General features: G+C 41.2%; 1 protein-coding gene across 1 annotated transcript in view; it reads right to left on the reverse strand.

Annotated features, from left to right (window-relative positions):
* The window catches only part of GRAMD4 (GRAM domain containing 4), a 76,518-nt gene that overhangs the window by 48,080 nt on the left and 8,410 nt on the right, over positions 1–20,028 (reverse strand). The window contains exon 2 of the mRNA XM_064702800.1: positions 4,396–4,606. Coding sequence (XP_064558870.1) covers positions 4,396–4,606 — 211 coding nt within the window. The remainder of the gene's footprint in view (positions 1–4,395; positions 4,607–20,028) is intronic.

A 20,028-nucleotide genomic window follows, 5' to 3' on the forward strand; every position in this document is an offset into this window, starting at 1 on the left:
ACTGCAAGAGCAATTAAAGTAATGTTTGCTGTACCACAATAACCCAGATTTAATCCTAGCACACTGGCAGGGAACTTGCATAAGTAGATTAGACTGCTTCCAGTACAATATGCCAGATACAAGAGAGCTTTACCAGCAATTCTCACTGCCAGGTTAGTGCCAGCCTACAGGTTTAAACACAGTTTGTTCTTTCTCTGCTCTGTGAAAGGGATGTGATCTGTCTGCAACACATTCATTCATACACCTGCATGTAGAACAGGATCTTGTCTCCCCTTCTGTACAAACAGGAAGGGTAGCACTGAATAAAGGGGACTTTAATTACTGAGCAAGCAACATTGCCTCAATTTCTAATGTCACAACAAATCACATGCTAATTGTTTTGGAATGGTCCAGGTTCCTCCCTCTACCTATTTTGCAATTGTGGTGATTTTACCAAACAATGCAGACAGAGCAGTGCTGCATGGAGTGTCTAATACCTTTGCCTTAAAAAAAAACCAAACAACCAGCTATGGTAAAGAGGGAACGAAGGAAGACATCTAGGAAGCCATTCAGGAATTGAAAGAGATATTTAGCAGAGAGTTAAATTTGTTAACCAGTACTGCTGTCTTGGCAATGATCTGATCACAGCATCCAAACACCCACCGCGACCTAAGAAAGCATCTCCTATTCAAGACATATCTGGTAAGCTGGGGCACTTAAATGAGAGGAGGAAACCCACACAAGCAAGCAGCCAGCCTGTAAGCTGAATCCAAACTAGTTCCAAAACTCTTTTTTGAACAAAAACTCTCAGAAACCACTGAGAATTCAAAGGAAAATATAAATCCTTCCACCTCCAGAGTCCTTGGACCAGGAGCTAGCAGAGTGCTTTACCCAAACACAGGTTAGGATGTTTATTATTGAACTAAATAGGTAAAGCTCAGTTTAAAGATAAAGAACAGGAAATGACCTTATCTGGCCATCCTTTCTGTTTTTTCACAGGGTATGAATTTTACATGTGTAACTTCAATAAGGCATGTGAAGTGTTGGGACTAAGTGCCACTGAGCAGTCTGTGGCCTGGGACTGAGCATTCACTTCATTTGCTGCAAGTGCAACAGAGGATGCTGCTCCTCCTGGCAGATGGTCAGGGCTCTGCAATCACAAGCTTTTATCACAAGGCTTTTTACTCTGCAACCTCCATTTGTATCAAGCTTTTGCACTCGTTTGTCAAGTTCAGATATATACCTAAAGAAGAGGCACATTTTTAAGAGCACTGTAAACCCATGAAGGGTTCTTCACTCATAGATGCGCTGTGCTGTTCTAATAGACAGAGATCTTTTCTTGATGCCTCCAAAATGAATAATACACCAGACAGGGGCAGGGGAGGGAAGCAGAGAGAGGCAGAGATGAAGTCTTTGTCTAGGGAATAGCTGACAGTGAAGATGCAGATAAGGGGACTAGGACCCTAGTTTTGGGTGCTTATGTTCAGTTCCAAGAGCCTTGCTCTTTCAAGACCATGAGTTCTGTACCCAGATTTTAATAGAAACCATGAAGGAACCGAAGTGGATCTACAGATACACTGTAGATCCTGTGTGAAAAGGATCCTACAGATCCTTTTCAGATAGGTGTGCTTTTGTTCCTTCTGATCTACAGGATCTACAGTAGACATGTAGATCAGAAGGAACAGAAGCACATCTATCTGAAAAGACATGTAGCCTAACTGCCATTTACACAGAAGACTTGCATTGGTTTTTGTGTGCTTTCAACAGTTTCCCAAAGGTATTAAACAGGAAGAAACCAATAAGATTTGGTTTTCCCATGATCAGTGTAATAGAAATATAATACTAAGTTGCTTACAAAGCCTATAAAAGAAAAACACCCTGCACAAGCAATTTAAGTTATGAGTTTTAGACACTGAATTAAAACCATTTCAGGCACAACTCAACTATATAATCTCAATAAGAAACAGAAAAAAAATTCAGAATTGCACTGTTTACACAACCTCAGACACCACTACTTTAATATTGATTTAAGTATATAAGCATTACTTTCTTTACTCTTGGCACCTCTGCAGCACAGGGGTTATTTCTTCTCCCTTCATTTGAGGGATGGGCAGCAGCACTGAGTGCACAGATGCCTGTGAGGGCCAACTGTTAATCTCCCAAAATTCCCATCTGAAATTTATCCCTTGTATGTCAGACCTTTCTCTTCATAGCAATTTTTTTATTTTGCTCATATCTGTAACACAGCCACTGCTCTTAGCATCCAGCATCACCCTGGGTTTGGAGCTCCCAAACATCAGAAGCAGAGCAAAACAAGGTTGATACCATTTCTGCTTTCCTCTCTTTCTTTCTCCCTGATTTTAAACAGCTGCCCTCAGCTGTATCCCAGGACTTGGACCCAAGGACCACAACAGCCTAGTGCAGAATGTAATCAACCAGAGAGCAAATGCTTCTCCAAGCTCCCTTCTCAGCACACAGAGATCAACATTTTGAGAAAACAGAGACCATCACTGCAGATGTGCAGCTGTTAAGGCTTCATTACTATTCAAAACTACAAGTTTACCTTGCTGTGCCCTCAGCTGCCCTCCATACCACCCAGGAGCTACTACTCCCCTGAAGAAATACAGAAAATAGTACCTGGAGTTTAAGGCAGATCTTTCTGTAGCCTCTAGCTCTGCCATCCAGATACTTCTGATTAATTACAAAAGGCATATGTACCAACACCAAACATAAAGCCTGAAGTTTAATGAAAATAAGCCAGTATTTACCTACAAAAAACTCAAAATACCACATTGGAAGGACAGCATCAAAGATTAGTCCCAGTATTCACAATACTTACATCTTAACAAATGACGAATGTCACAGACACAGTTTATGAAAAATCCTTTCATTCAGATCTTTTTCTCCTGAGAAGCTGAGAAGCTTCAGCTTCTCCATGTTTTGCTGCTTTGGAATGTGATTTGGAGAATTGTTTACCCAGCATGTGAAATTGTTTTTACTAGATGACCAATGACAGCCACCTGTGTCGAGGCTGTGAGCAGTCACAGGATTTTATTATCATTCCATTCCTTTCTATTCCTTGCTAGCCTTCTGATTAAATCCTTCTTCTATTATTTTAACATAGTTTTAATATATCCTTTTGTTTTAATATAATATATATCATAAAATAATAAATCAGCCTTCTGAAACATGGAATCAAGATTCTCATCTCTTCCCATGTTGGAGTTACATGCAAATTCCACATCTGGTGACCTCGAGTGAGGAACATTACCACAGATACATGTCTTCAGTAGAATAAGAGCAAAGGAATAGCACTTAACAGATTTCCTTGTCTGAGAAGCTTGAGGATTTCCATATAACAGACTTTATGTGACCAAAACATGCTCTGTCATTACCACCTGTTTGTTCCATGATCATAGGAAAAACATTCTGGCAGAAAAGCTCTCTATAAGAAAGACTGTATGTAGTACCATGAAAGCCCACTTCAATTTAAAAAAGATAAGAGCTACAGAACTAGATACAAGCTGCCAGCCCCAAAGGAGATGCATAAGCATATACAGTTTAAAATCTTTTAGTTTACAGCTTCCTGTGAGCAAGCCCCATGCTCCTAGCCATGAGCCTTCAGACAACAGTCTGATTACATTTTGGGGATAAAAACTGTACAGGAAGCTTTCAAAGGGTGACAGAAGTTCTGAATTCCAAGCACCTTCCACAATACAATTATATAGACAAATCTAAAGTAATACTGTGGCACTCCAAGCTCATGGATCTACAGCCACTTCAGCCACTTCTTAACACTTAAAGAAGGATTTTTTTTTTTTACTTTTTTAACAAATATTTAACTTTTCCTTAAGTAATGTCTTTGAAAAACATAGGTGTGCTTTGGTGCTTCTGCTTATAAGCACCAAAACATTTTAGCACCCCCTTCACAGGTTTAAACCAGCTCTACTTGCATGGAAGCACTACTGGTTATAACACTGCAGTGGAGAAGGAGCTGGTGTGACCCTCTAACACCAATGAAGCAACCAGAAGTATTATCCTTAAAGTCCTGGACAGTGTCATTTGAGCAGATCTGAGCTCCTCAGGCTGAAAAGTTGCCTTTTCTCTTTCACATGTCCATTAGTAATTCAACAAAACAAATAAAAACCAGAGAGCATCCAGAAGCACATCCAAAGTTAACAAACCTGTCAACTCACAATATCTAAAATTAGAAGTAAGGACAGGGAACTGTAGTATTGAGAAATTAATTGATTTTTCCACAAAATGAAGACCTATTACTGGAAAGTTACTTCCTAGCCCATAATCTTCAAGTTTTACAACCATTATATAAGGATAAAGAATTAGTAATTTCTGTTATTTTTCTGCCTGTAAAGTAAATAACATAATATAAAAAATTATACTAATTTGAGTACTTACAGGGTCTCTCAACTCCTCATTGTCTCGAGCTGAAGTTCGAGGTATCTTCACCGGGATTTCATCTCCACATTCAGTGTCTGAAGCATTTGGAGACTCTGCTAAATCAAGGAACTCATCTCTCTTGTGACCTCTGAACCTTATTTTGTCCAACTTCTTTAGCATGTTCAGCACTGCACTTTTCTGCTTTACCTTAACATGACGGTTGGAGTCTCTGCAAGAACAAGAAATCAAGAGTATTTTAGAAAGCTTGTAATAAATCTAAATACACACATTCTTATCACTAACTACTCCCAACCATCTTTCAAGTGCCTTCCTGCCACTGGAGGAAAAACATGCTTAGCTTCTTAACAGGAGTTGTTTCCATAGTGTAACAGATGCATGGTTTAGTTTGCAGTAGTTGATCATTTACCTTCTTCCCAGACTATCATGTCCCCTCTCTCCTGGCAGTTTTTAAAGCAAGTCAGAATAGGCAGAAAGCAACAACCTGCACTCCAAAGAAAGATCAGGAAGTCAGCTCCTAACAGATTATTTGAAACGAACAAAAAAAAAGTTTAGCTTATAAGTCAATGTTCTTCAATTTGTGATGCTTCTAATCAAAGACAGGAAAATCCACCAAGCTTCACAACCAAGTTTTAAATTCCCAGACAAACCAGAGCAAAAGAGTAAGGATGTTATCCTATCTCACTATGACCTCAGGCTAACAAAACAAAGTACCGTGGGTTTACTGAAAAAAGCCACAGACAGATCCATGCAGAAGATTTCATGAAAAATTAGACAGTTGAAACAGACCATAAATCATATTCAAGCACACTGCCAAAATCCTTAAAATTACCACAACTGACAATCTTGTACACCCCTGAAATTATACTAGGAGAAGCATTTTGCTTTTTAAAAGACACCAGAAGAAAGTTTAATTTATGTGTGCAAACTCATTGTAATGGCAGCTTTTCAAAACACTGCACTGTATAATTTCTGATTTAATCCAGACTTGCCAAACTGGTCCCATTCAAGAAATCACACTCTGCACCAAAGGTGCCAAGCTTCACCTTTAAAAAAAAAAGCCAAACCCAGCAGTTAGTTCCTTGACCCTGTCACTCCTGCTCTGTCAGTTTATAACAAAACAGCCACAATTATCTCAGCACACAGAGATTCATCTGGAGGACAATGCCATGCTCTAGCAAATGGATTTTTAAAAACCTTTTTTGAGGCACTTGTTCCTGGTACTACCCTTTTGTCCTCTATGGTCAGCACTACTATCGTCTTCATTAGAGGTCATGCTTGGCTTCATGGCACATAATCCCAGACACTGGTGTGAGATGGAAGTACAAAGGTAAATTCAGACTCATGTCACTTCAGGAGTAAAAACAGAGAGCAAAATACAAAAATCTTCTGCTACCACAGCCTTTGTACCTAAGGCAATTCTCACCTGCTAGAACAAAGCTCTTTTCAACAGAGCTCTTCAACTTTCCCTATGGATTCTCCACTTAACCTAACACTTTGGCACTGACTATTCACTCCAAGTTCAAACCAGATCATTCCCTTCAAATATGTCTTAGTTTGCACCTCTGCCAAAGTTTATTAGCACCTTTCAATTAAACACAGAAGTTTTAAACCAATACAAACCACTTACAGTACAGCTGACAAAAAACCCCCACAAAATTCTTTCTTTATCAGAGATGCTTAAAGTTTCAACCTGTGTTTAATCTATCACTTATAGAGAAACACTTGTGGTAACTCACACCAAGGTTATTTTCTAAGAACAGCTTTACTTTGAAGTTCTTTTACTTGTCAGAGCTATGTTTAAAATAGAAACACTTCTTGCTCATTCATTGACTATTTGATGAAGAAACTTGTCAGCTATCACATCCAGAAATATCTCTAGGCCCTACTATTAATAGCAATTAGGGAACAAATGGTATGAGGGAAGTTTAAACCTCTGATAAGCACCAGCACCATTGTGTTGTTCTCTCTCCCATCACATCTCCATCTATTCAACCAGATTTACATACCGTGTAGGAGACCTACAGCAAAGCAGCTGTAAACCAAATCCTGTCTGCTCATCATGCATGCTGCCACTGATAATGCTACAGCAGTGCATGGAAATAATAAGGCATGGAATAGTTATTCCTTTTCTGGAGTGGCTGGCAGCCCATAATGATGGAGGACAAGCATCCATCCCATGCCCTCTCTATCCCTCTCAGAAATGGAGCAGTGAGTGCAGATGAGCACCGCTGTCCTGGACAGAAACAGGAGACCTCAGCATTGTCCTGTTAAAAGCACATTTATCCACTGCTCCTCAAAGGACAGGGCTGGATCTGGACATGTTTTATAGCCTGGTATATCCAGTACTTTCACAGATGGTTCAAGATGAGAGTTCAGCTTCCCTTCCCCTTAGCATAAATTCACATTCACTTGCACGCGTAAGAAATGAGAAGCATCAAAACCATCTTGAGACAAAGCAATCTCCAACCCTTTGAATGAAGACTGAAAAAAACCACAAGGAAGTGAAGAGACCCACTGGCATAACTGCCAGGAATGGGCACCATTTGGGGAAATTGAGCTCCTTTCTCATCCTAGGACGGCTCATGCATTTCAGCACAAGGTCACAGAATAACCTGGCCAGCAGGTCACCCATGAACACATTTATGGTATTTTTTTACTCACAAAACTGATGACTTACCCCTATGTATGTTACTAACAAGCCTTTCAAAAATGCAAACCTTTCTTTAAATTACTCCACTGAATGAAGTCAGCATAAATTCTGATTTGACAGGTATGTCCATGAGGGTCAATATTTCTAAAGGATTATTCAGTAGGTTAACCATTAAAGGAGGACATCGTAAAGAACCACACTCCAAGCATTTCTGAAGTGCCTGAAGTACCAGAAGCTGGTTTATAAAAATATCTTCTCAGTTAAAATTTAAAAATAATAAGATCATTTTGTCTAAAAATTGTTTTGCATGTACCAGGTTCCCAAATTACTTACAGTTACATTACATTAACCTAAGCAGAAATGTAAGCTTGCCAACAAGCTCCTATGAAAACTCATTATCTGGCCTCCAGCCAAATGTTGGATCTAAGACAGGCTTTTTATGTCAGCAGCCTGTTCCTGCAACCAGTAACTTTTTTTTTTTTATGCTGACATTTCAGCAATTTCACTAGGAAAAAAAATTCTTGGAGATTCTGTATTCCAACTGACTAAAGTCAAATTTAGGCAAGCTTGGGGAAGCTTTTATAAAATGAAAGACCAGAATCTGATCTAGAATTAGATTTACTGTAAAATACAGCAACTAAGTATCAAAACACTCCCTTCACCATCATAGCTATTCATCCCTCACCTTCTCCCAGCTACCTATCCTGGACCCAAACACCCATTCTGAGCCCAGCTGGTTCAGCTGTGGTTATTTCTGGCTGTTTCTACTAACTTCCCATACCCACTACATCAAAACCACCAAGCAACTCTCTGCATGTGAGGAGCTCAGAGTGCAAAGGCAGACCCACATCTCACTCTGCTTTCAAACTACTAACAAATACCATAACACTCTAATAAAAACACAAGTATCTTAACTCCATGCATTTTAAACACTGCCAAACATGCATTTCCCAACACTGCCATACATGTGACAGTAATCAAGTGAAACAGGTCTATTTTCTCCATGCTTAAAAAACTTCCTAGCTAAAATAATCTTTAAAGGTTTTCTTTCTAATTGCCATTAATATCTACCAGCTAAAACAAGTCCTTCAAGCTGGAAGCTTTATTCCTTTTAGAGAGGGCCAGGGAAGAGATACCTTTATTTTGACCTGCTATGTAAAACCCTCAAAAAACTGTCAGACCTTTATTTCCAGTGAAAATATCAAGACCCAAAACCAACATACACTCACGTTCCAAATTTATACTAAGAACAGAAAAATCAAGTTCTCCCAAACTTCCACATGAAAATTGTAAGGAGATCTACAAGAAATTTTTCAGCCTACGTTTATAGAGACGCTTCAGTAAGCAGACAACCATTTCCAGGGAATATTGACAGCCACCCCTGCCATCTGGAGGGACTTGTTCATGAGAGGTGTTCCCATGGACAACCCTCCCACCCCTTCCTGCCACTGCCACCCCATTTCTACTCCTGCATGGAGGAGGAAGAGGTTGGGATGAAGAGGGAACTCAGAAGTGCAGTAGCCAATGAACTGCTGCTGTCGGAAACCTGCCTAAACTCACCCCAGAGGCTCCCACAAGTAGTACACAGGTTTAGGTTTTCTGTTGTTGCATTTAGTTTTTACACAAGTGCAGTCTGTGGCCTGGTAGACCCAGCAGGGACTGAACAGCTAAATTTTCAAGTGCGCTTTTCAGAGAAAGGGCTCTCCTTCACAACAGAGGGTTCAGTCAGCTTTCCTTGGCTGTTAACAAAACAAAAACCTGCTACACAAAGTCAAACAGCATTGCCTCAGCAAGTGTTAGTCTGGAGCCTGAGGGAAAACAAACAAAGAAACCACTTAAAACATCATGGATGAATTTCATTCCAGGTCAAAAAGGCCCTACAAGATATGACACAGTACAGTAACCTTCAAAGCACCCCTGCTTCTTTTGCTAGAAAAATAGCTTTTCAGATGCAAATCTAGCATACCCCTAGTTCTCATTTCTACATTCCATCTCCTTCATATTGTCCTTTCATTCTCAAAATGCATTTCTGTGGAAGTCCAATGTAAGAGCCCTGGTATCCAAGAAAAGCCAGGCTGTGAGTGGATGAACAAATACAGACATTATTGTCAACACCAGGACTTTTTGGTCTTATCGTGAGGACGGGATGTGCAAACTGAGGGAGTGGAAAGTATCAAGATTGTGTTTGGTATCCATTACTTCTATAAGTAATGTAAATGCTCCTTAATAATAATACTCTATAAGTAATGTAAATGCTCCTTAATAATATCCTGAGAGTTCACAGGAGAGCAGTAACACAAGACAAACTCAATCCATCACATACACTGAAAATTAAGCTTGGTGTATTAGTTTCTAGACATGTTTAACTAAAACTGAAAGGAACAGTGAGTCTATCTAAGCCTAATACAGATTCAGAGTCCCCTGTATAATGTTCTGTGCAAAAAGTTCCCTCCTGCTACATGATTTTTCCCCCCAATATTTCATTTTAATGAATGGAATCTCATTTCAAGTCACTTTCCAGACATTTTGTACTTATTAATATTTAAGAAACTAACCAGAGAAAGATCAACTGCACTAGAGAGCTCCTTGTCCGCTCAGCTTTTCACAGAATCAGAATGGGTGAGAGTGGAAGGAACCACAGTGGGTCATCTGGTCCAACATCCCTACTCAAGCAGGGTCATCCCAGAGCACAGGATAAAAGAAAAGGACAGTTTCCTTCCCCCTGTGCACAGACTTCTCCCAAACTACTCTCCAGAAGGCTCACATCTCTGAAGAAAGCCAAACTTTACCCACAGTTCTTCTTGAACAACAGAGAGTGCTTTTGTAAAGGGGAAGTTTGTACTTTTCAAGAAAACTTTTCATTAAGCTCAACTCAACAAAGATTTTAGTACACAGAAGGGGCACAACTCACACTCAACACGGCCCTTTCGTGTCATGAACAGCTCCAACCTGAGACTGAGCTCATCCAGGACAATGCAACATTTTGGTTCTCAGTATAGGATGTCATCACTTGTCATCGGAAACCAAGACTGCAATACTTTAGGCCACACATTCAGTTGGATTGGCCAAGAGCAGCTTACAAACACTCTCTGAAAATTACAAGCATTGCACAAGTGCCCTCAATTTCTGACATCACAAACACGCAAACAAATCTTCCAGCTGAGCCCTCCCACACTCATCACAACAGGTTCATCCTGAAATAACACTCACTGCTTCAGCGTCACAGGCTGGTCAAGTCTTCCTTGAATTACATCACCCTTGGCTTCAGGGCCAGAACATAGCCAGAACAAACTCCTTTCTGGTTTTGAGTAACATCTATTAAAAGCTCCTGACAGGGTCAGGAGTCCTTAAAACTCTAGGAACAGACTAGACTAGACAGGGATAGACTATGGGGATGGACTCTGTGAGTTGTTTCTCTTCATAATAGGTGAAATTATCAGGCTACCCTTGAAGAAGCATTATGCTTAGTAACTCAGGATTATTATGCCTGTGAGTTTGAAGTGAGACAACAAAAAAATCCCACCAGAATCACTTCCTGCGTGTTACACACTCCCAGCAGAAGCAACACTCAGTTAACACAGTTTGGAAACCAACAGGAAGTTGTGCTTTGGTGTTGAGACTTAAAACAGATGCAGCTATTAATTAAGCATCACCTCAAACAATTTATATTGTCCACTGGGAGGAGGAGGGGAGGAAAAAAAGAGTGGAAAGCTGTGTAACATGTTCTGTAGTTCAATATGGGGACTGGAGATGTAGTTCAACATACAGATCTCGACTGCCACTGCTGAGGTTGTCACAGCAACCATAATGCAGCTTCATGAATATGCATTATGCTAAAATATATCTTTTTTTCCCCAAAAGGGAGTAAAGTGTCATTCAGCTCACAACATGAAGCTCCCTGGGAGACAAATCAGGACTGCACAGTAAAAGTGACTTGTCTGCAAAACCTTCAGCTTGGCTGCTGCCAACAAAAGGGCTGGGGGAAGAGAGGAGACCCAGAACAGGGTGCTTTGGGGCTGTAGGGATCTCTTCTGTACCTTCCTCAGACAGTAATTCACACGTATCTGGCAAAAATGTTAAGGCAGACATTCCTAAAATGAGCTGCTCAGCTCCTGCAGAGTTGCAGACCTTGATCCCCCAAGCACCCCCAAGCCCCTGGGGACCAGCCCTTCAGTCAGCCGGGCAGCAGCACCAGTGATCCTCCACAGAAGGGCGAGAAGGGGGAGCTGCTGCTCAGTGTCCCAGACAGCTGAAAATGGGGCCCTTGACTTGACCACCACTGGAAAATTGTGGGTGGACAGTTCACCAAAAAAAAAAAAAAAATCCCAAACCACACACTTGTACCTATCCAGGTCAAACCCCACTGTGTCAAGGAACAAAAGGCAGTAATTGTTTCCACTGAGTATCTGTGGGAGCTGTACTTTGTCCTTAACTCCCCATTTACCCTAACATTTCCTCTGCTAACAGAGAGCCACCACACACACTTCTTCTGTCTGGCATCATGAAACCTGTCTCTCCTTGTGAAACCTAAAATTAACAAGCTTTGTTAAATTAATTTGTCTGTAAATTGAGAATTTTAACTCCTGAACAGGAAGATGAAACTCATTCTTCCTCAGGACGCCTGTGTGGGAGACAATAAAAGTGAGACCCTGGTTATGCCACCAGAAGAGCTGCACAAAAAAGCCCTGCATGAAGACTCTGCCTGCAGAGAGGATCTCCAGCAGCATGCATGGACTGGAGGAGCCACCAGCTCAAGCCAAGGCAGACAGCCTGTGAAAGGGTTAGCATGTCGTGATAAAGGCTACTGCTGACATGAACTTCTCCCCTCCGGGTCACCCACTGGGCCCTCCTTTCTCCCCTGCTGTGCTCCCATCCCAATCCCAGAGAGCCCAGCCAAGCCTGAAGCCCACGAGATCACAGGCTGACACCAAAGGGAGCAACCACATTAATTTCTGCCACAGCCTTTATGTCATTTGATCACTCATGCAGTTTATCAGCTCATTGCTGAGCAACTAATTTTTGTGTTTGTTTTCTGGCAAGGTCAGTTTAATCAGAGCAGACAGGGATGCAGTCTCACTCAGGGAAGCCCAGACTATTGGAGATTCTGCTGCTCCCACACAGAAAACATTTGCAGTGGTGGTGGGCAGAGGGAGAAAGCATCCTTTTACAGGAGCCACCTGCACTTAAATGAGGTTAAACTGCAAAGCCTCACCCTAAAGACAGTGTTCATGAAGCTGCCACAAGGCACATTTCAGAAATTGAACTCGAGAGCTTCATTCCCTACTCTGAAGGACAGGGAAGAGTTTGTCACAGCTTGGCATTGATAAAGGGCTTTTTTCTGCTTCCTTGCTCTGAATTTTGTCTCCTAGTCAGGGCAGAGCTGAGGGTGAAGACAGGAAGATGAGCATCACCAGCTTAGCAAGAGCCTCTGCACAGAAGGCTCAGGCAGCTCAGAACTGGATGGGCTTCCAACAGGTAAGAAGCTGGGGCACACAGCAAGTGCTGCCCTCAGCAAGCAAAGCTTCTGCCTATAAAAACAGAGACATGGGGTGACAAATGGGGCAGAAGGACAGGACACAACTAACACAGGGTAAGATTAAGTCATCACTGCACTTATCTCTTCCTCCACTGTTCAAATGGAAACTCTAAGAAGTCTAACTTGACACAACACTCAGAATAATGCTGGTCTTTTGCAATCTACTTTAAAATAAATATTTAAAGTTGGAAGTACATATACTGGCAAGAGCATCTTATGCAGACTAATAAGTTTATTAAGAAGGTAATCACTGACTGTTTATAAAAACTGTGAGCCCTGCCAGCCTTGAAGAATTTTGATTATATTCCTTCAATGTAAAAAAGAGCAAGTTATTGACACCTCTTTGATGCCAAGTTTTTCATCATCTCAACTGCATGTTCATCTTCAGAGGGTAACTACAGATAAATCAGAGAATGAAGGTACTGCTAAGAAAAAAAGACACTGTAGAAATGAGCTGCAACCCAAGCTGAAAAAAAGATTCTTTGAGAACAGCCTTCCAAGGTCTACACAGACTGGCTTGGTGCTAGCAGGTATTTCTTTGAGAGGACTCTCAGAAGCAATCAGGGTGTCTGATCACAGCTCACTCAGCAGCCTATGGAAACAGAGCAAAGGTACACAGCGTTGTCTAGTTTTGAAGAATGTCTGTGCATTCCTTTTTGTTTGTTGTGTGTAAACACAAAGATGTGAAGCAGACACAGCTCACAGCTAACGAGCACAGCCTGACCCATCTCTGCTGTGCACGTACAGCCACGAGCAGAGCCGAGGGCACAACCCAGGGCTGAAGGGGAGCCTGCCCAGCCCTCACCACCTCTGCTCCTCTGCCATGTGACAAACACTTCCCTGAGCCACACTGCCAAGCCTCCTGCGCTCCTTCGCTCATGGCCAGGCCACACAGAAGGAATTACTCAAGCTAAGAGGCAAAAGACCACAGGCTGCAACTGCTGTGTCACACAGGCAGGGATAAAATAACTCCCTGACTTTTCTGACACTAAGGAACCACAGGCCCGGGTTCCCAAATACTTCCCAAATTACCTATCTATCAGGGTACCTCACTGAGAACAAGGGCCAGAGTACTGAAAAATGGTCTATTCTGAGGGTCTTTCCTCAATTTAGGAAGACAATTCAGTAGAAGCCAACACTAGAACTTTGAGTATCCAGTTAACATGAAAGCATCCAGATGCAAGTTTTCAGTGAAAGATTCCCAAGATGCAATAGTTTTGTGTACAACACTCGGTAACTTAGTCTCTCCAAGTTTTAACTAACCTACTGCTGATCTGAGATGCTGATCTTTCAATAACCTTCTGAAATGTGAATGTTGTAAAAAAAAAAAAAAAAATCAAGCATTTCACTTATGCTGACTACAAAAATCGAAAGACAGACACAACTGAGGAAAAGAACTGAGCATTTTACCAAACACCAGTAGCTCTCCAACTGCTATGCAGTTATAAAAATAATGTTAATGCATTAAAGATTTTTAACTTCTCCCTTTGTGGTTAAATACAACATTGCAATTCCATGAAGAACTATAAAGACATAGCTAGCACATGCCAATTACAATCACCACTATAATTCAGCATATTTTCTTTCCTACTATATACTGGCCCTGAGCTTACAAAGAATGTGCATAATCTCCAAATCACAGACATTTCCATGCAAGCAGCAGAGCCGCTGCTCATTCTATTCCTTGTCACTTTCTCCCAACAAATATCTGAAAATGCTTCTGAAGTTGGTGCTACAAGTACACAAGAGAGGGAAGTTGGTGCTACAAGTACACAAGAGAGGGAAGAGGGGAAAAAAGTTAAAATACACCATGGATTACACAAGTTTGCAGTATTATAATTACTCATCATGTCAACTTCTAAATGAAGGGGCATAATATATTGTTTAAAAACTTGCATAAATCATGTGCAAAAGGACAGGCACAACACACAAAAATGGGGTTTATCAGAGTAAGTTAAATGAAAAAGTAACACAGAAAGACCAAGTTTTATACAATAAGTCTGGCTTCAGGCATCAGCTTAATTTCTGGCACTGTCTGTACTACACAGCCACTTGTAAAAGCCATGTAAACTATTCCTTGAAATCTTACCACAGAGTAAAAAAGCCAAGGTCAAGTTCCCACCAGACTGACAGTAGCTCTGCTGGAAAGCAGCACTCTGGAAAAGAGCCTCCTTCATTCCACCCACGCAGCTTGTCAAAGCACGAGAGAGATATTTTACTCCACGTAGAAGAGTTAGGAAATAGCAGAGGAAGTTGTGTGACACAGGAAAGCACCGAATCTGGTCTCCAGTTATCACAGACCCCTCCTGCATTTCTTCTGACTGCAACCCTTTATTACACTGCTGTTACATTTGCTGGGAAAAGAAAGAAATCACTGCACCCGAAATACGGGTTTGATATCTGAACTGCAATTACTTGTTTAAATAATTAACCCAGTGAAATGGCAGGCTCCAGATTGAAAAGCCCTGCTGCTCAAGGCAAACCTCTGTTCTCTCACATTTCAAACTGCACCATTCCCACAGTAGCCAGAATATCTGATCTTTGTCCCCATGCTTACAGTAGAAATCCTAAATATTTAAGAAACAAAACTCCCAGCTGGTGTAGCCATACCAGGGAGCAGAGGGTACAGTTCTGTGAGAAACAAGATCCCTAAGGAATAGAACCACAATCCTGCAAGTTAACTCCTTTGTTCAGTAAACTGCTCAGGTCTTCTGCCATAACTGCAGATCTTTCATTTCACACCTTGATTTTAACATGCTTGGGACAGCAAAACTCAGTAGAAATCTTTGCTATTAAATCTGATTCTTCCAAGAAGCAGCTGTTGTCTGGGATCTCCTCCACACTCCTTCCCAACTACCTCTGCCTATAATATCAATGCTGTTCAAAAAGCCAATTTGGGTGATACCACTAACTGCTCTAAGAAGAGGACTGAGGATGGACACCAGTGCAGCCCAGGAAAAAGCTGCCATACACACTTAGCAGCAGTGAGAGTTCAACAGGCAATGCATGGAGAAGTATGAAGGTGAGGCTGAGCAAAGTACATCCCCTCACCCCACCAACAGTCACAGATGGGGACCATAGCCTATGAGGAAATAGAATTCCTTGGAAAGAATGATGGAGAAGTCAGGGAGGGAAAGAAAAAAAAAAAAAAAAGAAGAAGAAGACATTACCCAAGTTTCCCATGCATTCTTGTGTTTTCTTACAAATTCTACTAGTTGACAAAACCTATTTTATTTTGCAAACAAAACCAAAATAACTCATCACTCAAGACTCAAGACACTCAACACTGCTGGAAACAAGCTCCAGCCAACAATCATAACACACTTATCTTCACACTCAGGGCAGCTCAGCTCCCCACCTCCAGCAGCCTGGCACACACAGGCTGCCACAGGAACAGGGACAAAACATGGAGATGGTGCAGCCACATTCTATGAGCAAATCTGAGGCCTCCTTAAAGCAAGAACAGAGCCAAGAAAAACTAAATAAAAAATTCCATAATATCAAGGAAACACAGAAATTATGCTTTACATAAGTCTGTATGGAAGATACAAAGCCTCTTCCTAACAATAAAACACACAGCTGAGGTAATTACCATAAGCTTGCCCAGTTCATACTAATTTGGTCATATTTGTAAAAAATTAACATTTTAATGGTGTCTCTTATATTCTACTGTCTCATAACTGCAGATGACAAAAAGTTATGCACAGGAGTTAACAACTACTTTCTGAAGCTGCCTGAAACAGCTGGAACAAGATTATCTTAGAGCAAGTCTTTAAATAAAGCAGGGCATGACAACAAAACAGCTCCACCTCTCTGCAAAGGGAGAGCCTGCTGTCAGCATCACCACCAAAGTGTACACATGGGCTAAGTGGCATTTCTCCCAAGAGAACCAGCTCCTCTCTTGAAACAGCAGTACTAGCTGGTTTCTACCAGGTTTCAACATGATATGCCCTGGACACATGGAAAAGGAAAATAAAATCTCTCCCAGATTGGTCCATCTGATCCCAAACATGGGGTAGCACATGAATCCAAAGGTGTCTGCACTTCATGGATCAGCTTTTTTAATTTATTAACCAAGCCTGTAAAAGCACTCTAAATTACCATACTTTTTGCATCTCTATTATAAAAAAACCCCAGTACTTTCTTGTCTCAAAATGTCACAGCTACAACGCAAAGCCTGTCAGGCTGCTAAAATAATCCAAAGCCAATGACAGCAAATAGCAACCTGGCACATGTTGAGCCTTCAGACTCAAAATAGATTTAAATTAACACAAAGATAGAGGGAGAGAGTTTAGTAACAAAGTGAAGAAACCAAGGGAAAAGAAATAAGATTCTATCAGTCATCATTTCAATCAGCCCAAACAAGTCAAAAGGCAGCCAGAGGATGGCATTTACGTCTGCCTCTGAGGCTGGGACGAGGGCCAGAACTACACTCCTTGAGCTGACTTATTTATGCCACGCTGGCACTTCAGTTGGCAGCCATAAAGGTGCAGAGGTCAAAGTCCCTGAGGAGAGACCATGGATGTGTGTCCTTCCGAGCAGCGTGTCTGGAGCCGGGAGCCACAGCCCTTGCAGCCACCATCAAGCCTCTCCAGCTGCGCCCGTTTCAAAGCTGCCTCAGCCCACAGAGGAGATTTCTGGGGAGATCCCACCTTTCTCCATCCAACCACTCCTACAAAATCCAGTGTTTTTCCAAGCCAAAGCCAGAGAGAAGCCAGCGGTGCCTCACTTTAACACTGAGAGGCCACATCACCAGCTGAAGGCCAGAGACCACCCACAGATCTCCAAAGACCTCATCAAATTCTCTAAAGAATGTGGGGATGGATACAAATGAAGGCAGAGAGCAACATTTCTGAAACTTCTGTCAATTTCTTAACTGGGATTTCTTACAGCTCTAACTTATTCCCAATTTCTTAAATAATAATCCCATATGTAAATCTTGGAATTTTAAAACCTAAACCATAGATTTCACTTTTCAAGAAGGATCCCAAAAGCTGAATTACAAGTCAAGCTCAAATTCCTGCATAGGGATATCAAGCCTTTTGTTTATACTACACAAATGTTTTAACAGATACAGTCTCTCAAAGTCATGGAAACTTGGAATTCTGAGACTTTTTGCATTAATGTCAGAAGTATACTCAAGACTGCAGAATGTGATGGAACCACTAGTTAGTACTGAACTCCCACTAGCCTCTGACTTACTTACATGATTGGCATAAAAGTTAAAAAAAAAAAGTAAAAGCTACACTATATTATTCTTGAATATACTGGGGATCTCCAGAGCAAAATATGCTCAAATGCAAATTACAAAACATCAAATTTGGTGAAAGGAAAGTAAAAGGAAAATTATATCTTTGGATTTCTTTGTTGTAGACACCTGGAGCCTCTATCCAGCTGCAGGATCCGGGCAGACAGACTAAACTTGAGCAGGGACTTGGATGGCTGGAAATGGGATCTGCTCTAAACAACACCTTAGTCTTGGAAGAAGAGCTGATGAGTAACAGGGACTGGCTGTCTTTAGGGTGAAAAGAAAAGCTGTAAATACACAATGAAGGGATAGTTCATCTCCTATGGATACCCCTGCCAAACCATTCTATTTGTTGGATAGTACAAAAGCTTCAGAAACCAAACAGCACTTTTAATTAGGGACTGTTCTAGCTTTTAATTGCTGCCCTCAACTTTGATGCCCCAGCACACCAGGGGCATCAGGCTTTTCAAAAGATCTATTGCAACAGCAAAATAAAAACCTCCCCTTACTGAAACCCTTCCTTCAGAAGAGGGAGGCACACAACCCAGGGACATGAAAGCAAGTTTTTCCAAATTATAAGACTGTTTCCTAGTAAATGTGAAGGTTTTTGAGTGCCCAGGAGTCACAACTGGCACTGGGATCAGAAAGCTGGGTCTGATTTGTATAGAACCAGCACTAAGAACTTTGACCAAGAGCTCACATCTGTACAGAAAAGGAAGTCTTTGGATTTGCTATATTGTTAACAAACTACATAGGTCAGACCACTTCCTACTGGCATTCTTATGCAAGGGTGCACGCTGGACTATAATCACACTGCCAGTTATGACTACACTTTTCAAAACAACTTTTAAAGTAAAAGTTGAATCTACTAGTAAGTCCTTATTTAAAAATAAAAATAAGCTATTCCGATTATCAACTCATATGAAAGAAAACCTGCAAGCTTGTAGCTAATCTACCTCAAGATCTCGTGTCTGGTGCTTCCTCTGTGGTTCAGAACCATCGGCAGTGCATCTGTTTCCTAAACACAGTTTCCCATGTCTCATTTCACACAATGAGCAACCTGTGGTCGTTCCTCAAGGTCAAACCTCCTCACAGTGTTTCCAGTAAGTATATGGGTCTCCAACTGACTTTTCTTCTGGCTTTTACCAGAATGCAGTATTAACCCACAGCAACTAAACTACTGCTTGATTAAGAAAGTTCTAGAAAACACCAGTCTGTGTAACTGCCAATACCTAGTTCTGCTGGAGCTTTTGAAATGAGAAGTAGTAGTTAAAAACACCAAGGAAACAGACACTGGTTTTTGTGGCAGCCTATGTAGTGTTTTCAAAACTCATCTAACAAATGTTCAGCAGTTAAATGTGCACATGAAATATTTTGTTCAATGAATGAGATCTGCTGTACTTTCATATTAGCTCTCAGATGTTATTATGAACTTTTAGCCAGATGAGAAGAAAGCCTCCTTCAGGGTAAAACAAACAGTTGTAGTTTGCTTCAGACAATAAGGAATACAAACTGCATGGAAGGATTTTCCATGATTTAACTGTCACCAACAACAGACTAATGAGTCACAGACAACGGCTTAATAGCTTATTGCTAAAGAAAAAAGTATTTATGCAATTTCAAAGTATTAACAACAAAACACAAAATGAGTTTTGAATAGATCGCTGTAGTGTCTCAGGTTAGCTGTAACCACCCAAGTGAAACTCAGAGTGGACACTGGACACAGCCAGGCTTGCACTGCACCAGGAAAACCAGACAGAAAATGTCAGCCATTGTTTCCTACTCAAAAAGCATATACTGTCCCTGCTTTCCTTTAACAGAGGACTGCAAGGGCCAGAGAGCTTCGCCAAGCAAATTCAAACTGCTAACAAAGTCAGCTCCACATTCCTCCTGTAAAATATTCCAACAAATGGTATTTGTGCTTCATTTATTTTCAAGAGGGATAAGTGATCCAGCATTAGAGAGAATCTTTGTTGGCTGAACACTCAAACTGGGGAAGAACTGCGACTGGAAGAAACAGGAAAGCAGTAGAAGTAGCTTTACAAAATGTGTATTTGCTGTAAAAATATTGCCTAATATAGTTTTCTGGGGAAGTCACAACTATTCTACCTTGGCTGGTTATTGCCATGACTGCAAGTAAAAAGAGCTGTTGAATGCATGTACAATCATCAGTCACATAAGCAACCCTGCCAGGGA

Source organism: Zonotrichia leucophrys, chromosome 1A, assembly GCF_028769735.1.
Source record: "Zonotrichia leucophrys gambelii isolate GWCS_2022_RI chromosome 1A, RI_Zleu_2.0, whole genome shotgun sequence".
Classification (NCBI taxonomy): domain Eukaryota; kingdom Metazoa; phylum Chordata; class Aves; order Passeriformes; family Passerellidae; genus Zonotrichia; species Zonotrichia leucophrys.